Source organism: Ictidomys tridecemlineatus, chromosome 5 (assembly GCF_052094955.1).
Source record: "Ictidomys tridecemlineatus isolate mIctTri1 chromosome 5, mIctTri1.hap1, whole genome shotgun sequence".
Lineage (NCBI taxonomy): Eukaryota > Metazoa > Chordata > Mammalia > Rodentia > Sciuridae > Ictidomys > Ictidomys tridecemlineatus.
In genome coordinates, this window is record NC_135481.1 from 22877790 (window position 1) to 22896674 (window position 18885).

General features: G+C 37.1%; 1 protein-coding gene across 4 annotated transcripts in view; it reads right to left on the minus strand.

Moving 5' to 3' along the window:
- Window positions 1-236: 236 nt before the first annotated feature.
- Fam81a (family with sequence similarity 81 member A) overlaps window positions 237-18885 on the minus strand; it is a 51541-nt gene continuing 32892 nt past the window's right edge. For all 4 annotated transcript variants that reach the window (XM_013359881.4, XM_040274769.2, XM_078049537.1 and 1 more), the window contains exons 5-9: window positions 12976-13105; window positions 11248-11354; window positions 9329-9464; window positions 7433-7628; window positions 237-3313 (exon numbers count right to left, since the gene is read on the minus strand). In XM_013359881.4, the coding sequence (XP_013215335.1) occupies window positions 3189-3313; window positions 7433-7628; window positions 9329-9464; window positions 11248-11354; window positions 12976-13105 (694 nt within the window). In that variant the 3' untranslated portion in view covers window positions 237-3188. The remainder of the gene's footprint in view (window positions 3314-7432; window positions 7629-9328; window positions 9465-11247; window positions 11355-12975; window positions 13106-18885) is intronic.

Below are 18885 nucleotides of genomic sequence, written 5' to 3' on the forward strand. Positions count from 1 at the left end.
GTGTGTGTGTGTGTTTCCAATTTGAAATCCTAATGGGATAATCACAAATTTGAATGGAGGCTTCTTTCCCATTCTACCCAATACCACCCATGTCCCAAAAGATGAAGCCACAGTCCACTCCCTAGCTTAGTCTAAGCACAGGAGATGAAATGTGTATGATGATTCTACAGTCTGTGGCACCATCTTACCCCACTTCCTGTGTTCCCATAAATACAACAAAAGAACTCAGACCCAAGGAAAGCTAGAAAGATTGCCAATCTCTTTATTTGGATTTGGGACATTAAAAAGCTAAGGTAGGGTTGGGGTTGTGGCTCAGTGGTAAAGCACTTGCCTAGCATGTGTGAGCACTGGGTTCCATTCTTGGCAGCACATAAAAATAAATGAATAAAATAAAGGTCCATCAACAATTTTTAAAAATGGGGAGGAAAAAAGCAAGGTAGTCAGAAGCTGACTGTAAAGTTAACAGAGAAGGAGCTGAAGTTGGTGGCCTGGCAAGTCAGTCATGGGGACATTAGCAGGTATCTTTTGATAGTGTGGTACACTGGTTAAAAGCGCAGGCTGTGGAAGTAGGTGCCTGGTTTGACTTGTGGCTCCCACTTACTAGCTCTAGGATTAGGGTCAAACTGTTTGGTTAGGTAACTCAGTTTTCCTGTCAGTAAAACAGGTAAATGACCAGTATGAAACCCAATTAGTTGTTAAAATGAAATGAACTAGTACACATGGGATGCTGCACAAGCACAAGGCGTATGCGCAGCATCTGGGGTGTGAATGAGTCAGGGAGACTCCAGAGGCCAGAAGGCAGCAGAGAAGGCCCTGTGTCCTGGGACCCACAGGTGGAGCAGGTCCAGTTCCCATAGGGCCTGCCAGGCTTCAGCACTTTAACCATCAAAGGTTTTCCAAAGAAAGCACAGAGGGATATTTCCTAAAACATTTTACCTAATTTTTTCAATTTTTAAATTTAAAAATCATACACCACATTTATTTGGAAATTTTATTCTTTTTATTGCAAATTTCGGGTAAAGGAAAGAACACGGAAGCTGATTCTTATTTAAACTTTGGTGAGAAAAGTACTCTACTGTCACCGGTGGCTCATCATCCCTGACGCCACTGAATAACCAGGGGGTTTGATACACACTGATGCCTGCCTCGAGCCTCCCAGAGGTGCTGACTTTACTTGGTCTGGGGCACAGCTCAGCATCAATAGCTTTTTAAACTCCCTCAAGTGAGTCCAACAAGCAGCCAAGGTGGAGGGTCCCTGTGATACTTCATCTTTTGGGGCTGGCAACATCGGAAGCACCTGAGAAAATTCAGCTGACAGCCAGAAATCACCTGCTTACATCAGCCCCTCAACCAGTGTCGAACTGGGTGTCCCCCGCCCCCGCCCTTCCCAGGTGTCGGATGTGCCTACCCTCTCTCTTGAGAGACCCTAGGGGGGGATGCTGGAGAGGGCGGTGGCTCACTGTCCTGTGGCTTGTGCTTAATCATGGAGAACTCCATGAAACATGGCTACTCTATTACAAAAAGAAAGTAATTTTCTGATTGCAAAAGAATATTGATCTTATTTTAAGTGGAATTAGTCTTCCTATATAGATATGAAAAGACTTGTGGCAAAAAAGAAATAAAAGAAAGAAAAAGGAAATATATTGTTGAATGACAGATTCCTTATATAACCTCTCATGTCCGAATTTTAAAAAAAAAAAAAATTGTCAAGCCATTGAGAGTAGAATATCATGTACTTTAGCAGCATATTTTATATGGGTAAACAGTAATAGACAGTTTGATATTTCATTTGTGACTTATTCTAAAAATAGAAAATGTTTTTATTTTCCTGAGTCCTTGGTGAACGGAAAAAAAGGGGGGATGGTGAAAAATCTTTTTAAGTATTCCTATTCTTTTTCCTAGGGCACCCTCACAGTTTAGAACGGTGTGTCTCGCTGTCAGTTTTTACATATACAGGTGAACAAACGGCACTCATTTGAATTTTCAACGATTAATCAAATATGGCAATTAAAAATAAAACACCCGTCATCTACAAAGTTGCTCAAGATGAAAGTTTCTTGACCATATTATAAATGCAATATCAATTTGATTATTTGTCCATACAAAAGTATGAATTTCTATTCCATTAATAATACTGAATGATTCATGTCTTAACAGTGATAAAATTTTTAGAACATTTAAAAAATACATAGGATCCCATTTTTACATCATAATTCTGATGTATTATCATGCCTTCTATTTTGTTGGCAAAACTTTTATAGGGTACAGTGCATTGACATGATAAAAACCAAGGCACAAGATTACAGTTACAATATGTATATATAAACCTTAGCACTTTGTGCCAATTTTGGAAACATTTAGAGAGACCATAAAGTCTGAAAAATTCTCACATCCTATTATGATTAATTAGCAATTAATTGTGCAATAAATAGACTGCTAACCACTATTCCATTATGATATGGCTATAGCTATATAAGTTATGGATAATTCGAAAAGTTTTAAATATTAAAACCTGATATATCTAGGTGGATATAAATATTGTGCCTTGTATTATCTAGATAATTGTCTTATGTTTCCATTTAATTTGCAAATTGTATGGCAGTTATCAGTTCTTAACTATTTTCATTACATAAATAAAGAGTTAGGTATTTTCCAAATGTTAGATTTCTTCCCCCTACAAAAGACAAGAGATTTACAGGAAGATAACCAATATAAGAAATGTACAGACAACGTAATAAAATCCAAATATGGACTCAAAGGTTGATTTCTAATCTATTGGGACATTCTCTTACTTTAGGGTGAGGAGCAACACATTCTTGTGAGACTTCAGTTTCTTAATTTAAAAAAATCACCATGACATTTTTCAGAATAGTAAGTAGTATTGGTAGAGCATCAAGCATTGGGGAAAATCTAAGTCTTTTCATTCATAAAATGGAGAAAAGCATTTCAAAACCTTGAGGGGTAGGTTTCCACTGAATTTAGAGAAGTGGTAAAAACTGTGTTTTTCATATTTTTAAAGAGTGTTTTCAAGACTCAAGGTAAACATTTAGACCCATGAAAACACGTTTCTTGGCACATGCACGCCATAGATAGAACAATCCAGAATGCAGCACTGGCCTGGCTACAGAGGTATCTAGCTCCCAGTCCCACAGGCAAGACCTTCTTTCAGGTCCTTATCCCAGCTCCCTTCACACGGGAGCTTCTGCCTTCTGCATTTGTTGGATCTGCTTCTGCAGCTGGTCCTTGTCCAGCTTCATCTTGGCCTCGAGAACTTGCCTGAGGGATCCTATGCTTTCATAGATGGCCGTAAACCCTTTAAGAAGAGGTAAATTTCAAAAGTTAACATTTTAAAAAATGATTCTGTATCAGATTCTATAGTATATGCAATAGTTACTTCTGACAAACATAAATATATGATTAAACTCTGGGGGTAAAAGTTGGATGGGGAACATGAGTTACATAGTTACCTAGTATCACCCTAGATATTACTCCTTAATTACAAAGGGGGAAAAGGACCAATTACAATGGACCAATCTGGCAGATAACACTTTAACCAAGTGATACAGTAACACTGGGAGAAACCAATGTCATGTACCTCTGATAAGATGCCCCTGCAGAACACAACATTCCCTCCTGGGGCATTTCTGTCCCAAATCATATCACAAGGAAGCAAAAAAACAAGTTAATGACTTTCTACAAAACACTGGCCTACATTCTTTTGAAATCTCAAGATTGCTGAGGAACTGCTCTAGCTTAAAAAGACTAAGAAACATGGTAACTACATATGATATATATAATTCTGGATCAGAACCCAAATGGTATATGAAAAGGTGCTCAACATCACTAATCATCAGGGAAATACAATCAAAACCACAATGAAATATCACCTCTTACTTGTTAGGATGGCTACTATAAAAAAAAAAGACAAGAGATGGCCAGTTGAAGAAAAGAGAACCCTGTATACTGTTGGTGGGAGTATAAAATGGTGCAGCCCTAGTGGAAAAGAACTTAGAGGAGCCTGGAGAAATTAAAAAATAGAATTACCAGATAACCCAGCAACCCACTACTGGGTATCTAACCCAAAGAAAGGAAATCATCATCTCATAGACATTTGCACTCCCACGATCATTGCAGCATTATTCTCAATAGACAACATACAGAAACAACCAAAGTGTCTGTCAGACTGTAGGACACAATAAGTGAAATAAGCCAGACATAGAAAGAAAAATACTGCATGATTTCCTATGTGGGATCAAAAAGAAAAGAAAGTCAAATACACAAAGAATAAAATGGTAGTTACCAGGGGCATGGGGTCAACAAATAGGGAGGATAAGGAGATGCAGGTCAAAAGATACAAACTTCAAATATGTAGGATAACAAGTCTAGAGATCTAATTTACAATATAGAAGGAACACAATAATATTGTATAGACTTCAGGATTTTTGCCAAAGGTGTGGATTTTAGGTGCCCTTCACCCCCCCACACACACACACACCTATGGGAGATGATGGTTTGAATATGGAAACCATCATTAAATTTGCTTGAATATAAAAAATGATTTCACTATGTATATGTGCATTAAAACATCATACACACCTTAAATATGTATAGCTAATTTTTTTATTTAAAGAAACATTTGAGGAGCCCAGGTTGTGTCTCAGTAGTAGAGTGCTTGCCTAGCATGCATGAGACACTGGGTTTGATCCCCAGCACCACATAAAAATAAAAGTGAATAAAATAAAAGTATTGTGTCCATCTACAACTAAATATGTATTTATCTATTTAGTTGTAGATGGACACAATACTTTTATTTTATATATATAATATATATAAAATAATATATATATAATAAAAGTATTGTGTCCATCTGCATATATATATATATATATATGTATATATGAAACATTTGATTAGAAAAATAAAATCAAAGAAAGAACCCGACTGGTGAAGGATTGTTGTAAAGGAAACAATGGTGAAATTTGAATATTGAAAACACCTCAACAATATTGTGTGGTACTATAGTCATGTAGGAGAATGTCCTTGTTTTTAGGACATATATATTGAAACAATAAAGGGATAAAAAAGAAATAGCATGACTACTGCAATGCCCAGATGATTCAGAGAAGAAAGTCGTAGTCATACACAGAGACATTAAGTATATTTCCAAAATGTCAACAATTGTTAAATGTAGAACTTATAGAATTTTGGGATTACTCTTATAGTTTTCCTAAATTTGAAATTATCTCTTTTTGAAATGAAAAACTTTAAAAAAAAATCACCATTGGAAGCATTTCAAGCCAGGTACAGTGATACACACCTATAAACCCAGCTACTCAGGAAACTAAGGCAGGAAGATTACAAGTTCAAGATCAGCCTCAACAGTTTAGGGAGAGTTCCAAAATAAAAAATTAAAAGGGGCTGTGGCTGTAGTCAGTGGTAAAGTGCTCCTGTGTTCAATTCTTGTACCACAAAAAAATCCTATTATTCTATATTCCTATTGGTTTTTACATTTTTAAAATTTAAGTTTTAACTTCATTAGTAAATTTAAAATTTTCTCCCAAAATTTTTATGTAAAAATTCATAAAAATCATCATTAAAAATATTTTTGACATGAAAAGACAGAACATATTACTAACTAAATAAAATAGCAAGTTATAAACCAGCATGTGTAGTATGTGCTTTTATTTGGAAAAGAGCACATAAATGTACTACATGTATAGAAATATATACATAAGAAATAACCTCTGGGTGAGAGAAGGTCTGAGTATTTTAAAAATATCTTGTGCTTTATAATTTTCCATTAAGACATGTATTATATGGAGCTGGGATTGTGACTCAGTGGTAGAGTGCTTGCCTACCATGTGTGAGGCACTGGATTCAATCCTCAGCACCACATAAATGTAAGATAAAGATATTGTGTCCACCTAAAACTAAAAAATAATTATTTGAAAAAAAAAGAATCCTTGTTATTACATTAAAAAAAGAAATATAATTAAAATTAAAAATTTTTTTTAATTTAAAAAACTCACATATGTTTCTTATTAGGAACCAAATATTAACAACCTCAATGGTAGGGTAAGTAGATGGCAATAAATTCATTCTGGAAATGATACAAAGTTAAACATTCAGTTTAACTGAATGAAACATTCAGTTGCCATGTTCTAATAGCCCAAAAGCCTAACAATAAGATTAATTTTTATCTGCATAAATTCTCCCATTCATAAGTTTAGTTGTACTTTCTACTTAAATAAAATAATAAACTTTTGGTGGAAACAAAATCATTTTTGAAATAACTATTTTTATTTCCATGTGGCCAAAATAGAACAATTCCAGAAAAGAAAATACAAAGTCACAGAACTAGAAGGAGCTAGGAGATAAATTAGTCCCACTCTTACACAGGACTTGTCCTAACCAGGGTCCACCAGCCTCTGCTTGACAATTTCAATAACAAAATGCTCTCAAACTCATAAAGCCACCAGTGTCTTTAGGACCATGAATTCCAAAACATGTTGCCTCATATTGAGTTAAAAATCTGTCCTTAGGTCAGTTCGACTTATTGGTCCCAGTTCTGTATTCCTGAGTTCAGAGTGTAAATCTTACCACTCTGCTGATTTGAATGTCCTCTCCAAAACTCATGTTGAAGTTTAATTGCCATTGTGACAGTATTAAGAGGTGAGACCTTTAAGACATGATTGGATTAAGGCCATGATCATGGGAATGGGTTTCTGCTATAAGGGTGAATTCAGCCTCATTTTTCTCTCTGTCTTGTGTGTGTGCTTCCCCATCATGTGATGACCTCCACTATGATATGATACAGCAGAAAGGCCCTCGCCTCATGCTAGCACCATGCTCTTGGACTTCCTGGCCTCCAGAACTGTAAGAAATAAACCTCTGTTCTTTAGAAATTATGCAATCTCAGGTATTCTGTTGTGCCAGTGGAAAATGAACTGACACCTCCCTTTACATAGCAGCACTAGGACCTTGAAACCAGCTCTGAGAGTCACCTGTAAACAAGGTGTATTCATGGGCCTTGTTGACTTCTGAGTGGAGGGAAATCATTACCGAGTTAGTATATGGTCAGCAGTATAAAATAAACCCTCACAAGCCTCTCAAAGATATATGCTTATTTCTGAGATATGTTGAACTTGATTAGAAACAGAAAAGAGTCAGCAGATGGCATTGAAGAAAACATCTCAGCTGCAAGCTAAGCATGTACAGTTTTGTTTGCCTGTGCCTCAGGGTGGCTCTTCATATTTGGAGTTTGAATAGCACTTTAGTTCAATACAGTACAGCTACTCAGAAAAGCAACCAAGAACATCTCACCGTTATTACATTTAGCAAGGTTCATAAGTAGTTGTAAGGAATTACTAATTAAAAGATTTTCAGATAAAATGGAAAATAAGCCATGTGAGCTGTTTTGGTTTTGGCCTACCAGCATTAACTTCTGCTTTCATTTCCTTCATGTCCTCATTCATCTGCAACTCCAGCTTGCTGATTCGCCCGTGCACCTTCTCTTCTTCTTGCTTTGTTCTCTGCCCTTCCATGTTCTTCTTTTGACTCTCTTCTATTTTGTCAAGTCTGGCTGACATCTGGCTGAGCTTCTTTTCCATGTCCCTTTCATTGGCTCCCTGAGATCCATGATAAGAATTGTACTTTATTACTCCAAAAAGAAAGTTTGCATTGCATTCATGTCAGTCATAATAATCTGCTGGGACAGAACTGTAGAGGCTACTTGCTGCCTATTCCAATATCCATTCTCAACTGTTTCTTCTTTAACAGACCCCCAATTTTTAGTTCAGTACCAGGTCATCCAGAACACAAACTACATCTTCCTCTGTCTCCTGACTTTGTGATTAAGTCTCAGCTAATGCAATGTAACTACAAGTATGTGATAGTTTCCAGACAAGGTTACAAGGCAGCTGATACTTATCCTTATTTCTTCCTTTCCCCTCTGTTTCTATAATTCAGACAATTCCTGGAGCTCTAACAGATCTCTTGAATTATAAAAATGAGGATCATTTCTGGGATTGGCAGAAAGTTAATATAAAAGGATCCTGAGTATCAATAAGTAACAGGCCATAACATCAGTATGGCCTAGCCTACGTCCATATGTCTTTTTTTTGTAAAACAGAAATAAGCCTCTATCTTATTAGAGTCACCATTATTCCAGAGTTTACTGTTAGTTATTAAATCAATCCACATGTAAAAATAATAATAAAAGTAATCCAAAGACCCAGAAACCTACAAATGTATTAGCATGAATCTAAGTAAAACATTCAGTAGATCTGATGAAAATAGGAGAAAATACTAAAAGAATATATTTGAAATATTAAATTTTTTTTCCTTTCCTTTTCACCATGCTTGGATTTGGGAGGAAACTTTGTCTGCTGTTGAGCATTGGAGGCCCAGACTACAAAGACCAAGCTGTAAGTTGCTACAGCATGATAAAGCTCTCTGATGTTACTCAGTGCAAAAGTCTGTAATTCAGCAGCTGTTCAACTTGAGAGAGCACAGTCAGAGATGTAAACTGTGCTCACTGTTTCTGGCCAGTTAAAGTCCAACAGGAGGAGGAAGTGCAAAAAAAGAGAAGGGAAAAGGAAATGGTGATGCTAACTAAAACCAACAAAAATTTGTTTGTCAAGAACTGGTTTCAGAGTCTACTGGTTTTGAACACCATGTACACAACACTTTCTTGATATGGTTTTGGAGCAGTTCTGCAAACATCAGCTCTGTGAGAGACTGGGGCAGAAGGAGGAGATAGCAAAGACAATGATGGATACAGTTACATTTTGCACTGGGATGCCTCACACTGTGGTTGCAGTGTATTGAGGGGTCTGCAGAGAGAAATCTATTGGACACTGGTAAAAAGCAAAAAAGCAAAACCAAGTTATGAAATTAAAATCAATAAAGATCAAGCTGGGAATTGTTAGTTTTATTCAGAAAGACAGGCAAACTAAATCATTAAGATCGTGACTTAAATTTATCTTAATTGGAAATACTGAAATTTTCTTTCCAGCTTGTGTTATCCAAAACAAGTCAAAATGCTCCACCACCTCTTTACAAAGGATACAAAAACAGGAGCTACATGCACAGCTTACTGGTAGAACATGGGACAAGTATCTGAGAGACCCTGGGTTTGATCCCCAGAACCAAAAAAGAAGAAAGAATATGTACCACCAGAATGTGATCAAAGGCAAGAAACAACAGAATAGCTTTAAGTGGTACCAAATTCATCAGTAATAAGTCAGTAGACATTATATTAGTCAAACATTGTAGCCCCCACCCTCTCTGAATAACTGCTAAATTATTGCTAACCATTAATACCTACACTGTTTTCCTTAACAACCAAGGAAAGCTGATCAATTTTCTGTAAAAGTTCTTTTTCTATTCGTTCTTGCTCCTGTTGTAACCAACTCCGTGCAGATAAAATCTGGTTACTGAGTTCTTCAACTGTACCTTTAAATCTAAAAAAAAAAAAAAAATGTATATAAAACAATTTTTAAATGATATTAAGCAACCTCTGACTATCAGATTTCTGATAAATTTGCCAGCATTAAACTCAGCTTGACCAAATTACATGCTCCCCTTTTCTTATGATTACACTCAGCACCATGTTAGGAAAGCAGGGAGGGCAGGAAGATACAATAGAAAAGTATCTGATGCTGCTGCTAACTGTAAGGAGCTGGCAGTGTGGGCACTGAGGTGACATGGTTTCCCCAAGCTGTGCCAGGTGCTAAGTTTTGCAGTTCCCAGGGTTTGTGGTGCTCTTGGAGAACAGAGCGTCCCTGATCTACCCTTCCAGGCTCCCTGCTTTTCTGGGCTCTTCGTGTTCCTTTTGTCTCCCAGGACTGGAACCTGGCTCCCTTTCTCTATATTGTTCCCCAAATTACTCTTGCCCCATATGGACATATCCTAATTTAAATCAGAAGTAAAATTAAAAAGGGGGAAAAAATCCTCCCAACCTTCCACTCCTTTAGTCTTCTCCCTCTCCAAATTCCTAAAAGTAACTGTTATACATGATAACTCCCTTAGTTACTTTTTATTGTGATATGAAATAAAAGTACAGACTAATACATGTGATGTAGATTTGTGATTTAAATAATAACAACACCCACTGGGGCACAGTTTCTAAATGTCCTGTAATTTCTGTTCTCTTATTTCCTGTAAGAAGACTTCATCCAGGGTATAAGGCTGTCTAGCCACAGACCACACTTCTCAGCCTCCCTTGCAGCTGGATGTGGCCATATAATTAAGTTAGGCAATGGGACATACCTGGAAGTGATAAGTTCATATCAGATATATAAGTTCATATCAGATATATATTTAAAGATATGACCAGATGTCATATCTTTAAAAACAAAACTTTTGCCCTGGATTCTCTCCCTATCTCTCCCTATCCAGATGACTGGGGAGGGAAGAGGTCTGGAGCAGTGGAGACACCACACAGTAGGGTGCTGTCCCTCCTGACGTGGGACACTGATCTTGGAACTGTTACGTGGGAGCCATGGCACTGAAGCTAGCTTGTCCCTACACTAATGCAGCTGTACACCCCCAGTCTGCTTAAAACATACAACACTACCAGGACACAGAAGCCCCAAGTATGCTCTGTAATTGTCCTACTCACCAAGAAATAAGCATTATATGGAATTTTACTGTTTTTATAAGAGCCTTCTCCTTTATGGATTTTATTCATTACATCAGGCTTCCCTGGATAACCCAAGATAACCTATCCACCTCAATTAAGATCCTTAACTTAATCACATCTGCAAAGACCCTTTTGCCACATAAGGTAACATTAAAAATTCTAGAATTAGGATATGGAGATATTTGGGAACCATTACTCAGCCTACCACAATCATGTAACTTTCCTTCAAAATACTTATTAATGATAATATAGCATAGGTTTATTTAAGTTCCTTCTTGATTAAAAAGTCATCAGCTCCCTAGATTATAAACTCTACAAGAATAAGAATAGAGTCCATTTTTCTGTTCATTACTGGATTCTTGGCCCCCTAGGCCAGTACTCAACAAATGCTAGCTGAATAAATATATCAGTTATTATCCAACAACTAGGAACAATAATTACGAAGGAAAACTGGTCACATACTACATGTAAACTTTCCCTTTTAACTTCCATTACTGATTTCATTATGTGCAATAAGTAAAACTTAAGAGGAAAAAATTCTAGTAGCACCTAAATTCAGATAGAGTTTCAACCAAAACCTTTTTTGATAAATTCATGCTTACTTAGTATCTAAAAGCTGAAGCTGGTGGTTACTATCTCTATGGGACATCTTCAACTTGGTGCTCTGCTCTGATATTGACAAGTCCACTCTGTTCAAAAGCTGAGAAATCTGGAAAAGAAGAGACTTGCTTATAATATCACACTTCATCAGATATAATTTCAGAAATCATCTCATCAGCTATAATCTAATCAGCATCATTTTCAGTCTAATAAATTCACTTAGTAGTTCATCTCATCTTTTCACCTCTATTTTCTTTCTTACACAGCCATCAGAAATCGAGACTAGTAGCATTAACAAAATACTCATCCCACACTTAGCATGAACCTTTTCCATTTTCTGATAAGCAAGCCCAGCTTCTGCCCATGATAAGCATTTCTACCAGCTGGCACAAAAAACAGGCATCTTTACCTTGGAATTTCAAGTGGCTGTTAGGCACAGGAAATGGAATTCCTATTGCTTATAAAATCCATCAAGGACCCAGAGGGGACTATAGAGTCAAGTCACCAGCAAATATAATTTTAGACTATCTCCTTCTTGGTCATTTTTCTCACTATCTATCCATTTCCCTTATATTTTTACTGAAATGTAACCTAAAACTTGTCCTGTGTGAAGTGTTCACATTTTCCAGAAAGAAAGAAAGAGAAGAAGGAAATTGTGTTCAATTGTTCAACATTCTTTACTTAAAGATTCATGGTATCTATCAGATCTGGAACCAGATTTTTTTTAAGTATGCCTTTATTTATTCATTTTAAAATTTTTATTTATTTACTTTTCAGTACTGGGGATTGAACCCAGGGCCTTGCACATGCTAGGCAAATGCTCTACCACTGAGCTACAGCCCCAGCCCTAGTATGCTTCTTTTGATGGGTTTCTGTAAGTGTTTTACTTGGCCTGGCTACCAGACAGCATAAGATTTATTTTGCATCTATTGTCTGACATAATAATTCCATCTTCAGTTATTCTTCAAAAAAAAAAGTGGACTTGTCTTTATTCTTTTTTTTTCACAGTTTAATAATGTCTGTGTCACATCAGTACTTCAGATTCTTACTGGAGGTAGTTAGGAGATAAATATTTTTAATCCAATAAATTAACCAGATACCCCTATTTTCTAGAACAGCCTCTCTATGAGTGAAGAATAATAAACAGGGCAGATACTATGGGAAAAGTTCTAGAAGACAGGTCCTATTATTATGACAAAACAGTAAAAAAAAAACTGAAATGCCAAGAGTTTTGCTTTGTGAAATTAATCTGTCAATTTCAAGCTAGAATAGCCTAACATTCTGAGCAAGTCTCTCTTCTAGCTTAGTTCTGATTGTGTCCTACATACAGACCATGTAATGAGGAAGCACATGTAATGAGTCCCAGTGCCACTCCTGCATCAAAAACTGAGGTGAGTGGCATGTTAAAAAAAAAAAAAAATCTCTGGATCACTTATCTGTGCAAGAGGTAGTTTTGGAGACAAAATTTGAAATTACTGGATTACATGAATTGTTTTAGGATTGAAGGGGATGAATCTTTGCAATTAGAACATATTGAAAAATCTTGGTGGTTTGCTTACCAGACTCATCAAGAGCCACTCCAGTAAAAAAGAGAAGAAAGTAGTAGAGAAAAGACATGCTTATTTGCATAAATCTAAGCTAGTTGCTCCTAAAAGAAATAATCAACACCATGTTATTCTTAGCTAAGAACAAATTACCTGCTTTTAAAAGCTACCTGAAACAGTTCATACCTGTCCTTCTGCATCTTTGATTTTCGTTTCCAAGATCAGTTTGGCAGCTTGCTGTTCTTTGTTTAAGTGCTGGAGCCCCTCATAGGTTGTTTTGTGCTCTGCAGAGAGTCTGGCTATGCTGGCATCACATCTGCCCAGGCAAACAACAAAGCTACTTCTTATTAAAATTTAAAAACATGTGCAAAAGCTTCCTTACTTACTATAAAATGCAAAGCTCTGCTCACAGAAACTACACAGTCAATCATGTTTTTTAAGGGGTTCAAGTGGACTCAGAAAGCTGCCCTCAATTACATATCATGACTGAGAGAATCATTCCAAGAATGCAAGTTTGATTCAACAACAGAAAAGCAGTTAATTAGATATACCATATCAACAGGGTAAAAGATCATCTCAATAGGTGAAGAAAAAACATTTGACAAAATTCAACACTCTTCATGATAAAAACAATCAACAAACTAGGAATAGAAAGGAATTCCTTCAACCTGATAAAAAAGAATATACAGGACTGGGGTTGTGGCTCAGTGGTAGAGGGTTTGCCTAGCATGCGTGATGCACTGGGTTCGATTCTCAGCACCACATTTAAATCAATAAAGTCTACTGACAACTGAAATAAAAATTTTTAAAAAAGAATATACAAAATATCCACACCTAGCCAGGTCCAGTGGTACATGCCTTTAATCCCATGATTTGGGAGGCTGAGGCAGGAGTATTGGAAGTTCAAGGCCAGACTCAGTAACGTAGTGAGGCCCTAAGTGATAGTGAGACCCTGTCTCAAAAAGGGTTGGGAAATTAGCTCCATGGTAAAGTGCCCCTAGGTTCAATACATAGGACTAAAAAAACAAACAAACAACAAAAACAACAAAAAGAAAACACCAAGCATCATCCTTAATGGTGAGAGACTGGATGCTTTCCTCTAAGATCAGGAACAAGACAAGGATCTCTGCTCTCGCCACTCCTATTCCACATCCTACTGGGGGTTCTAGTGACAAAATTAGGCAAGAAAATGAAATAAGTGTCACTCAGGTTGGAAAGTAAGAGGTTAAACTGTATATGCAGATGCCATGAAAATCCCAATAATTCCACCAAAAATTATTAAAAGTAATAAATGAGTTCAGCAAGATTGTAGGATAAAAGACCAAAATACAAAAAAATCAATATTTATTGTTATATAATATTTCTATATAGTAGTGATGAAATTGAAATTAAGAAAACAAAAATAAAATGCTTAGGAATAAGTTTAAAGAAGTATAAAAGTTATACTCTGAAAGCCATATTTTTGAAAGATGTTAAAGATAAACTTAACAAATGGAGTGATACCCACATTAATAAATCTAAGACAATATTTATAGAATCATGATATTCTCCAAATTGATATACAGATTCAGCACAGGCCCTATCAAAATTCCAAGTTACCTTCTTTGCAGAAATTGATAAGCTGGTCCTAAATTTCATATGGAAATATAAGGGATTCTGAAGTGCTAAAAGCATCTTGAAAAAGAACAAAATTAGAGGACTCACATTCCTGGATTTCAAAACTTACCACAAAGCTGCAGTAATCAAGAAAGTGTGGTACTGGCATAAGAACAGACTAACAGATTAATGGAACATAATTGAGAGTCTATAAATTATCCTACATATCTATGGCCAAATGGTTTTCAGCTAGGATTACAAGCCAATGCAATTGGGGGGGAAAAAAACAGACTTTTCAATAAATGATTCTGAAACAACTAAATATCCACAAGCAAAAGAAAGTATTTGGAATCTTACCCCACACCATATATAAAAAGTTAAGTCAAAATAGATCAAAGACTCAAATCTAAGAGGTGAATCTAGAAAAAAAATGTAATTACAAGTTTTCATGGCCTGGATTAGGCAATGGTTTCTAAAATATGAAACTAAAAATACAACCAAAGAAAAATATATAAGTTGATATAATCAAGATTAATTTTTTGTGTGTGTTTCAAAGGACACAATCAAGAAAGTGATGTAATCCCAGCTACTCAGGCAGGAGGACTGAAAGTTCAAGGGCAGCCTCAGCAAAGCAAGACATTGTCTCAAAAATAAAAAAGGGCTGGGGATGTAGCTCAGTGGTAGAACACACCTGGGTGGTTCAATCTCCAGTCCCCCAAAAAAGAAAAAGAAAGTGAGAAGATGACTCGATGACTCTTAGGAAAAAAATGAAATCAGATATGATAAGGAAATTGTAGCTAGGATCTATAAACAACTCTTACAACACAATAATAAAAAGACAATCCAACTCAAAAATGAGCATGCATACTGAAAAAAACATTTCTTCAAAGAAGATATGCAAATGACCAATATACATATTAAATCATGTTCAACATCATTGGTCATTAGGGGAATGCAAATCAAAACCACCATGAGATACTACTCTAAACCCAACAGAATGTCTATAATCAAAAAGACAGATAGGTGTTAGGATGTGGAAAATCTGAACCTTCATACACTGCTGGTGCCAGTGTAAAATGGTGTAGCCACTTTGGAAAATGGTTTAGCTGTTCTGTTCCTTGAAAAGTTGCATATAGTTACCATGGTACTCAACAATTCCTCTCTAGGTGCATATCCAAGAGAAAAGAAACATAATCTCACACAAAAAAAATTGTACACAAATATTCACAGCAGCATTCTTTATAACAGCCAAAAAGTAGAAATAATCTAAACATCCAATTGATGAAAAGATAAGACATCCGGGCTGGGGATATGGCTCAGTGGTAGAACACTTGCCTGGCATGCATGAGGCCTGGGGTTTAATCCCTAACATGGCAAAAAAAAAGGAATGAAATGTTCATACATACTATAATATGGATGAACCCTGAAAATACATGCTCAGCCTAAGAGCAGTCTCACAGGACCACAAATGGTTCCAGTCATGTGACATGTCCAGAAGAAACAGAAAATATTCAATGGTTGCCATGGACTAGGGGGTGAAACAGGAGGAATAGGGATTGGAGGGTAAAGATGGGGAATGACAGCTAATGAGTGTGGGGTTTCTTCTTGAATGATACAAATATTATAAAATAAATTATGATAGTTACACAACTCTATAAATATACTAAAAACCATGCACCTGTAACCCTAGCTACTCAGGAGCATAAGGCAGGAGAATCACAAGTTTGTGGCCAGCCTGGGCAATGTAGCAAGACCTCCCGCCTTAAAAAACAAGAAAGAAAGAAAAAAAGAAATCTACTGAATCATATATTTTAAATAGGTGATTTCTATGGTGTGTGAATTATATTCACCAAAGCTCTTCATAAAGAGCAAGAGAGAAGAAAAAGAGAGAGAGAGAGAGAGGTCATCATGCATCTCTGCTGTGCCATTCCTGAGGGGCTGGCTCCTGGTATTATCCTACTCCAGTTCCCGCTAAGCACACAGGAAGAAACTCAGGCACCTGCCTCAGCATGCGGACATTTGTCCTGTAAAGCTCTCTGACCATGCCAACCAACCTCACAGAGGAAAATGGAAGAAGCCACTGAATCTTGGAAAAGTAAAAACAATGTACCAGATGATGGTCCAAATGTTCTAGTAGGATTGGAAAGCTAAACTCCTGGAGCTCTGCTTTTAGGAGAAATGGGAAAATCTTGGACCAAGTCCTGTTTAGGATATGTTATGCTCACTGGGATAAATGTGTCCCTCACCTCTAATAAAAATTTACCTGTGCTCTTCTGACTTTAATTTATCAGGGAAAAATCAGGGTCTGTTTGCTATTCATGATATCACCAATGTACCATAAAACTACAAAATTAAATACTAACACTGCAGTCTAGTCACTTAATATCACAGCCAGGTGTGGTGGTGCACACCTGTAATCCCAGCTACTCAAGAGGCTGAGGCAGGAGGATCATAAGCTCAAGGTTAGCCTGAGCAACTTAGCAAGACCCTGTTTCAAAATAAAATTTCAAAAGGGCTAGGGATGTAGCTCAGAGGTAGAGCATCCCTGAGTTCAATCCCCAGTATGAAAAAAAAAAGGAATATGACTTATAAATTTCATACCCCTTCAATACAATTACATAATAAATGAAAGAAAGTAAAAGCATTGCCAAAGAATTTTTATTTCTCATGAATTCATTTCAACAATCAAACTCTCATTAGCATTCCAAGGGAAAGACAAATATAGCCACAAAACAAAGCAAAAATATCTGGTGCTTATAACAAATGTTTTTGACAATTTTAGAAGTATTTTTGTTACAGGGAAGGAACAAGTTGGGTAGAGAAATTGATAGGAAACTGAAGAAAATGTAAGATTTCTAAAAGTATCTCAAAATGATTTTTCTACTTGGTGTTAGATCTAGTATCGTGAGGATAATTTCAATTTTCACTACTGCCCCTGAGGTGACAGCTACCATTCATTGCAAGCTCACTCCATCCCATGTTGTGCCTGAGGCCTCTTACATATATTGCTTCACTTAATCTTCAAGAACCTGCAACTAGAGGGGCTAGGAAGACCCTCAAGGTTCTCCTGAAGTCCCTATTCTGCCCTGTTGCTCTAAGGTTCTTCCAACTCCTTGCCATTCTGAGAGGTAGCACAGAACTAGGGCTTCTTTTAAGCCACTCAGCAAGTAAGGATTCAAGGATTTTTAGTCTATAAACAGTGATTTTTCTAGATTATTCACTCATCCAAACAAACATTTGTTGAGTACCTACTGCTTTCCAGAGACTGTCCCAGGAACTGGGCTACAGAAGTAAAAGACATGGAACCACACTCCAGGACAATGATTGCAGGAGTGAGCAGGAAACAGAGACTCAATGGAATGTGCATGCAAGGGGAGCCTGGTGGAGAGGCGGTATCAGGAGAGACTCCCAGAGGAGTGCATCTGAGCAGAAGCTAAAGACCAACAAGAAGTCAGAAAAGGAAGAGCACAGGCAAGCTAGTACAAGGACAGCAAGGGCAAAGGGGCAGCAGGAGGGGCTCCAGGGTAGAACTCATGAAGAGGTCAGTAGGCTGTCCACCACCAAGGCCCATACTAAGGAAACAGGAGTTCATCCTGATGAGGATAGAAAGCCACAGGAAAGTGGTCAAGTAGTCCTTCATTCAATCCATGCAGCCCTCTGCTACTAAACTGATATTTAGCAAACCCAAACACACATGGTTTCTACACAAATGCACTCCAACACTACCCCTCACTATTCCCAAGAGGCCCTGGATCCTGGGGGTCTCTATTCTTTCTTCCACCCCCCACTGACAGATCACCCTCATTGTCATCACAGGCTGACATTCACTCCAAAGCTCCTGTGTAGAAGCACATTCATGTGCTTGGCTCTTAATAGCAGCAGAGGGCAGAAGAGGAGCATAAATAATTTGGAAAACTTCATCCCAGCTAGATAAAAATAATCCTAGACACAGTCATGTGCAGTGCTTCTCAAACACTGGCATGCACGTGAATTCAAGGATCTTGTTAAAATGTAGATTCTAATTCAGTAGTTGTAGGGTGGACCCAAGATTGTACATTGCTTAACAAGGTCCCAGGTGATGCTGGTGCTGCTGGTTCATGGAGCACACATCAAGCAGAGAGAGCAGCACTTTTCACATTATCTTAGATGGATCTCTTTTTAAAATTTCAAGTATATCAAAACTCAATGCTTTCAGAAAACAAAAACAAATTATAAGAAAAATTAAAAAATTTAAAAGGCATACAAAATGTAAGTCCCAACATTGTATTAATTATGTTCATTTGGTTAAAATGAACATGTTACCTTACCAAATGCCACAGGTCAGTGGAGGGAGCTCTCTGCTCATTTCTTCCCATGAAGACCATGCTGATTTCAGAAACACAAGAAATCATGGCATGCTCACAACCAGGCTTGACTTGGATCACTAATTTTATGGGCAAAGCAAGGAGGGGATGTGAAAAGAAATGCAAGGAATTTGGGGCTTCACAAATATAATGCTCA